Source organism: Notothenia coriiceps, unplaced genomic scaffold, assembly GCF_000735185.1.
Source record: "Notothenia coriiceps isolate Sejong01 unplaced genomic scaffold, NC01 NC01_scaffold00000496, whole genome shotgun sequence".
Taxonomy (NCBI): domain Eukaryota; kingdom Metazoa; phylum Chordata; class Actinopteri; order Perciformes; family Nototheniidae; genus Notothenia; species Notothenia coriiceps.
In genome coordinates, this window is record NW_011333197.1 from 163,924 (window position 1) to 171,930 (window position 8,007).

The window sequence follows — 8,007 nt, forward strand, 5'->3', positions numbered from 1 at the left end:
TCAATGAAAACAGAGGAGCGGCATTTCGCCGGCAACTGCGCCGAGCACTTGACTTTATGCCGGTAGACAGACAACGGGACATTTTACGAAAAGTCAGCACACTCAGCACGGATAGTGCGCGCAACATGATTGCAGCGTCCAGGCAGCTCCCGTTCGAGCATATGCCTTGAGTTGCACATAGAACACACACACACACACACACACACACACACACACACACACACACACACACACACACACACACACACACACGAGAGAGGTTCCAGATTGAATTGAGGCGAGTATTTGTAATGTTCAGAGGTTGTTGTGTTTAATATTCATGAGAATATTTGTCATTGTTTAAATGATAATAAAGCATATTTGTCCACTCATATGTTCATAAGAGTATTAAAAACTTGAAAAATATTCTTCTAAGGTACATTTAGAACAGATAAAAAATGTGCGATTAATTTGTGATTAACTATGGACAATCATGCGATTAAATATTTTAATCGACTGACAGCCCTAATTTTTTTATAGCGATTGTAACTTTTTATCTAAGCCTGGGAGTTTAAGCCTGCTGAGACAAATATGTAATCTTTTTACATTTGACCATATCAATGAAATTTGATTTTGTTTCATTTAGCTAGCAGGATGGCCACATAATGGGTCAATTACTTTTGAAGTGCATTGCAAAGGGGTATGGGGCATCATTTGACATTTGAAGGGTACAGATCTAATTCAACTCTAAAAGAAAGATACCATCATCTTTGAGGTCCCACACGCGGAGGGTCTTATCTCTGGAGGCAGACACCAACATGAGACTGCCATCGGGAGCAAAGGTCAAGTCTCGCACTAATTCAGTATGATCCATCAGATTCAGCAAGAGTTTTCCTGCAAAGAGACAAAGGGAACAGAGAAATCATGAAAAACTCATCCATACTCAAGCCGAAAGATTGTACAACACAAAAAGGTAGAAAACAAATGTTTAAAAGAAGCAGCAAGAACTCTTATTCTGTTCTGGTAATGCACACATACAGGCCTTAAATAGGTGTAAGTAAAGAATTACCCTGATAATGCTATACACAAACTACATCACGGTCACATGACTTATTGTTAACACCACTAAGCTAAAGGTGATTCGATGTGATTACGTAGTCTCATTTAGCTGCTTACCAAGTGCTGTTTTAAAAGCCACATAAGACCTTCAGACAATTAACGAGTGGGGCGTTTACTGACGTATTTGATGTCATAAAACAAAGCGTGAAAATCTCTTAAGCTTGTCTTAACCAGAAACCTTATGACTGGAAGCTAACAAAACACGCAAAAAAGACATTGACTTCAAGACGAGGGAACCAAAAGTGCTAAAAAGTTAACTCACTCCAGGGTTTTGGAACTCATTCCTGCAGATCAATATTACCTCATCTGATAACAAACTCATGAAGCTATTTCCTCACCAGTGTATACATCCCAGATCTTGATGCGACCGTTGTTGAGGCCTGTTGCCAGTAGCAGCTGGTCCTGACCGAACTTGAAGCGGTGCCACTCGATGTTAACGCAGCGGCTCTGCTTCTCGGGGACGGACGAGCCGAAGGCCAGGCCCCAGACGATGTCACCGCAATCGATGGTGTGTTCGCGGGGCTCGTCGGCCATCTGGATTTCCTGGCCCCCGTTGCTGTTCTGACGGGACAAGCGGCGAGGGCTCGACGCATTGGTGGCCTCTCCATTGTGGCCGATTGAACTGCAGTGACAGAGAATGGAAAAAAGACACAAGAGACATCCAAGATGAGCAGCTGGTCTTAAAACTGAATGACTAAATAGTCAAAAATATTTCCACATCTGTTGATGGGGGTTCTTTATTTAGTTATATCATTAATAATGAAGTGTAGCTAACTCTGCAATAATCACATTGCATTTCCTATAACTTCTCACCCATGAGTGGATGCACACTTCCTTTTGCGCAAAGATATGGTAAAGGTTTCCATCATGAATGTGCTTATTGCTTAATAAGCTGTAGGGTATTTAGAGTAAAAAAAGAAGAAAGTAATTTAATTTTGGAAAAAGACATGCTGCTGAATTTTTTTTAAAAGTATTTTTGGGATCTTTGAAGCGAAGTGAATATGTGAAATCACAACAGGAACACAGGAGTGAAACTAAACTCCAAAACACAGCTCCTACGGCACCAAAATCTAAAAACAGAAGCTGAGATGTTCCATTTAGACTCCAGCACAGACACACTCAGTGAGCTATACACTGCTGCGAGGCTGTAGTGAACAAATGTCATCATAGTTTGGCTGGCGTTGATTAAGCAGACCGACCCAGGCTCATGGAAAATGTGTTCCGCACTTGTTTTACAGATAGTGTGAGAGTCACAAGGCCCTATTGAGTGGAGAGAAAAATGGCCCATTAAGCAGAAAGGGAGTCAATAATAAAAGCCACATGTCCTAGCAGAGGAGCAGTGGAAGAGCTTTGCTTCTCCGTATCTTTCTTAACCTTTCCTATCAGGACAAACACTAAAAGTTGCAAGCATGAAAGTATGCTGAGTCAAGCAAGTGCTAGAAATACATGTTTGAGAATAATTCTGCACACAGCCTGCAAAAGCAACAGGTCAGCAATTGGCATAATACTATCGGCATCAAAGTTCAGTCCCAGTGGAAATTGATGGTTTACTAAATTACAATGATTTACCTTACTGCAGATAAGGTAATTACATTTGAAAATAAAATCCACGTGCCAAATCTTGTGTCCTTTATGTTTTTTTTGGGCTTTCTTTTAACAGCCTGTGTTGTTAAAGCCCTGAGGTTGATTCCTACACACTGTTTAGTGGGAGTAACTGAGTGATTTGCAGTTTCCAAGGGTACTTACAAGTTCTTCAGGCATTTTGCCCAGGGAATGAGCCTCACAATGCGATGCCCCTGAGACCAGGCAAAGTAGGAACCATTAGGTGCAAAGGCTACTGTCCACGTCTCGCGTCCAGCCTTCTGGTCGAAGGGAGCAACAGGCACCAGGAGTTCACCGATGAACTTTGCCTTTCCTAGAAGAAGACTGTTGAGTCAGCTACACCCATCAAAAGATTTCCAAACATCCCAAAGTAACCTCTTCACTCAGAGGCATGAGAGGGCTTGTCACAGATGCAGGCATCTGATTGGCTAACTATGTCAAACATAATATTGGTACAAAAAACAGGTGGGGAAAATGTACAAGAGAAATTGTCAGAGGTGGAAAAGTACTCCGATGTTGTACTTAAGTAAAAGTAGAACTACAACAAAATAGGAATACTCTTTCACAAGTAAAAGTCATGCATTCAAAATGTTTCTCAAATACAAAAGGTATTGGCATCAAAATATACTTAAAATACCTAAGTTAAAATAGTCATTATGCAGATTGGTCCACTCCAGAATAACATATGATTTGTGATGATTATAATTATTGATGCATTGATGGGTTTATCAAAGCTGCAGCTAACTTGAATCCCTTGGTATGCTGCAGGGTAGAGTGTGCATTTACAACAGGTGTGACTATAGAATTATTTTATTTTTGTTTATATTTCACATTATTAATCAAAATCCACAAAGTGACTATTTACATCTGAATTGTAGTGGAGTAAGAGTACAAAGAAACAGCAAATGTAAATACTAAAAGTAAAGTACAAGTATCTCACAAATGTACTCAAGTACAGTACTTGAGAAATACTTATCTGATTTCACACTACTGTAGGCTACATTTATGTATTATTTTTAAAATACTTTTACTGGTGCTTTTTATTGTCCACCTAGATGTGTATTTTTGTAATTTGTGTAATTTCCATTTATATCTTTGATATTTTATGCATGCCTCTTTATATGTTGCCATTATTCGCCCTTCACTTTTGCTGTAACGATGCAACTTTCCCCTCTGTGGGACAAATAAAGGTATTTTAATACACCACTGGAAATTGTCAAAATGCTAGGTTACGTAATTAATGCAATTACTCAAATGCATATGTATTTTAAGTAGAAACTATCAATGGTTAGTTTCCCATTTTTTAACAAGAAGCTACGTGTCGGACCATGAATCCCTCACATTGATGTTAGGCTGTTGGGGGAGGGACGCTTTAACCAAGAACCCAGCATGACAAAAATCAAACATTGACGTACTTGAAAACAAACAAAGCGTGGACAGTGATAAAAGAGTCACATTTAATAACGTTATATACATAGATTGATTAAACAAAACACTCGCTAACTGAGACGGTGCTAACGCTAAAAGGCATGAAGAAAGCTAAACTGAGAGCTAGCTGTGATGCTAAGCCCCGAGACTGCACACCACGCAAGACCATTGAACACAAGCTAAACGAGCTAACTACGTTACACACCCACATGCTAGTTAGTTGCATTTTTAAGGTTTTAAAGAACAACAATTAAACGGTAACGGGTTGGACTTACCTATATCATTTTCGTTTACAGAGTCTGGGAAGCTTGCCGCCATCTAAATAAGGGCACAGACCTAAGAGAAAAGCCAAGCACGGAATGTAAAGCGGAAAAAAAATAGAGGAAATTAGCAACGGGAGCGGACCGCAGTTCTTCCTCCTCTGATGTCGGTTGTATCCCTTCGCCGAGCGTTAACTTCCCTGGTGGAAAAATCAGTCGTAGTTCGCTTTTTGTGAACCTCTCGTTTTCTTAACTTTTGTCGATAATTTGCTTTATTTTACGGTTCAAATTCCAGTTCTATGTTTAAACAAAAACGGGTTAACATGAAACTGTAGAGTTTGCTTTTGTTGGATGCAGTACGGACCCTGGTGGTACAATGGCTTCTAACCACAGACTGATGTTCATCAAGCGGAGGAGTGACGTAGAACATCCTACGTCATCACAGTTTCCATGGTAAAACTTTTAACGCCTCCCTCTGGAATTCTTTCATTTACCATTACCGCCACCCTGTGGTATTTCCCATATTTTATGTGGAAGTCATTTATATTTATTTTTTATACAGTCGGTATTTGGTAGAAATAAATAATTCCATACTATGTGAAATGTTAATAAGCAAATAACATTTTTCCTACAGATCTCATACATTTGGTTTTGCCAAAGATATGCACTAAATTGAACATATTAAATATTTCGACACAGAACAGCAAATTAAACAGTCGGCCACACTTTAAACAATACACTTAAAACTCAATCACCATTAATAAAAACAAAAATATCTTCAAATACATGTATATAACTTACACAATCTTAATTATAACAGACTCTTTATTAATTAGGTTTCATGTTCAACTATGTGTTCTGGGTTTTACCTTTTTACTTTAAGACAGATTTTCCTTCCATTATCCATATATTTAAGGTTGAACATTAGTTGACCTCCTTCAATATTGCAGTGTTAATTTAAGATCAAGTTAAAATACTGATCTTTGTGGGAATACATGTTGTATACAAAAACACATTTAGCCTACTTCACTGAAGTACCTTCTTTATTGTAATGTGAACAGTTATTTTAGAGATGCAGTTTTACAAAATAATTTAAATGTTTCATTTGTTTTTCAACCCGAGCTAGTTCAGTCCAATCATCTTATTGGATATACTGAACTGTATTTGTTTAGGTTTTTAATGGCTGGTCTCGATTACATTTCAAGGTCGAGCTCTACACATTCCATTCTTAAACCAACAGAAAGAAGACATTTTGGGTATGTAACCTCAGCCGACTACTCTGGGTTGATTCATGTTCATACTTAGCTTAATTAATAGTCAAATTAGGAATTTTATTACCTTATGTCCATTGTTTTTGTTGTGATTTTACTTAACATCTGCGCCATTTAACACATTTAAAAGATAAAACGTTTTACATTGTACTAAACTGTTCATTTTTATACATTCACCATCAAAGGGCAATGTATTGTTGGCAATACAGATTGTAAAATGAAAACAATTATTACCTTATTTTAGAATAGACTAAAAACATCTAGACATTTGGTTATTTAGACCTTAAACATATTTTGATATTTTAAAGACTAGAGCTGTGAAATGAATCATTAATTTATATTTGTACCAAAAGTGTGTATAATTCTGGGCAAACAAAATTACAGTGGACAACACATTTTACTTTATAGAAAAACCTTTAATGATCATGGTAATATATTTACAATATAACTCAAACAAATCCGACAGGGTACAACAAAAGGATATCCGGGCTCACATGTTTCCTTGCGTAAAAGAAAACCTGTGAAGAAATTAAATCAATAACAAGCTTTACAAACATTGGGGAAAAAAACATGTCTATCTTCAGCTTCTTCACAAATACAGTTGTAGAGTTCCTTTCGTGGTTTGTTTCTTCTGTTTGGCATTTTGATAACTAAAAGTAACAAAGATAGTCTTTAAAGGTAATACCCAAAAATACATTTAGCTCTGGCTTTTTAGATGTAATGCTGCGTTCACCGCGATGCGATGTTTGTAAAGTCAATGCAGAGACGCGGACAGACGCAAATTTTTTCAAATCAAGCGTCATATTCGCGTGACGCGATCTCGCGGTAGCCAATCAGCGGTGAGGATCTCAGCCTGCCGTCAGTGACGTTCAACCTGAAAACATCAACCGTTAGCAGACAAGAGCTCACAGCTCCTCATATCTGTTCAGAAACTGGACAAAAGTTAAACAAGTACAAGAGAGATTCATGTGATTGGTTGTTGGACGAGTTTCAGCCCCCCCCGCCGGCAAGCGACAACGCACGCCGCCGTGTGTAGGGGCCGTTAGAGCGATGCGATAAGAGCGATTATGCTACGTTCACACCGGACGCGATGCGAATATTCGCTTCGCTCTGAACGCTCCTATCGCATCACTCTAGTCTAATTGTCCGTTCACACCGGACGCAATGCGAATATTCACTTTGCTCTAATCGCTCGAATTTCACCGCGGCTGCCAGCTGTGTTTACTCGCATCATTCAAACAAAACGCGCTGGCTCGGGAGCTAACTACAACAAAATGAGCATATTTTACCGTGATTAAATTGTAATACACGTTTCTAAATGATGCCGAAGTAACAACATACTGATACCGTTTAGTAAAAACCATGAATTAATGCTTGACAAGTCTGCAGACAAGAAGGCAGGCGAAAAACCTTTTGAAATGCTTGTTTTCTGAATGGAGATTGGGTCGACCAGGCTAAGCTAATGTTGTAAATGCTCATTCCACACTCATAACAACGGCCTACAGACATAAATAAACCAGCGACTGTATTCGCCATGACACAGACAGTCTGTGGTTTGTACTTGTTTAACTTCTGTACAGTTTCTGAACAGATATGAGGAGCTGTGATCTCTGTGTGCTAACAGCTAATGGCTGATGTTTTCTGGTTGAACGTTAGTAACGGCAGGCTGAGATCCTCACTGCTGATTGGCTTCCGCGAGAACGCGTCACGTGAATTTGACGCTCGAGTTGAAAAAATTGAACTCTCGCGTTTGACGCGGCACAGTTCAATCGCGTGATTCGCGCCGCATCCTCCGCTTCATGCTCGCCGTCGGAGCGAATTTGCGTCTGTCCGCATCTCTGCATTGACTTTACATGTAATCGCGCCGCCCCCAAACATTGCCGCGCGTCCGGTCTGAACGCAGCATTAGAGCAAAGCGAATATTCGCATCGCGTCCGGTGTGAACGCGGCACAGGCTTTCCGACACTTCCCGAAGCCTTTGCTCTTTACTGGAACTACACTCCCATCATTGTTTGGCATCATGTGACCTACGTTTGTTTCAACAACTCCGCAGAAAAAACGTCCCAGTAACTAAATAAACTGCGAGAGCTGCAAAATAGTGTCTTACATTTGTGACCACCTATGCTGTGTTTAGGAAGACTCATGGAGGGCAAGTAATCAAAGCGAAATTGAGGAGAATAATCTGGGTGGGTTTCCCTGAGAGCAGAAGACATCAAGTTTTCCTTAAGAAGAATCGACCCACTAACACACCACGACACAAACCAGACGCACAAATGCTCCAGACAACTCAAACTGTTTGACATTTCAACACATCTACTCATATTTTTTCAGTGGACCCCGGTTCACAG

At 39.5% G+C, this 8,007-nt stretch overlaps 1 protein-coding gene across 3 annotated transcripts in view; it reads right to left on the reverse strand.

Moving 5' to 3' along the window:
* slc4a8 (solute carrier family 4 member 8) overlaps positions 1-4,786 on the reverse strand; it is a 50,140-nt gene extending 45,354 nt beyond the window's left edge. For all 3 annotated transcript variants that reach the window (XM_010782150.1, XM_010782157.1, XM_010782141.1), the window contains exons 1-4: positions 4,404-4,786; positions 2,845-3,013; positions 1,437-1,720; positions 742-873 (exon numbers count right to left, since the gene is read on the reverse strand). In XM_010782150.1, the coding sequence (XP_010780452.1) occupies positions 742-873; positions 1,437-1,720; positions 2,845-3,013; positions 4,404-4,446 (628 nt within the window). In that variant the 5' untranslated portion in view covers positions 4,447-4,786. The remainder of the gene's footprint in view (positions 1-741; positions 874-1,436; positions 1,721-2,844; positions 3,014-4,403) is intronic.
* Positions 4,787-8,007: the final 3,221 nt, after the last annotated feature.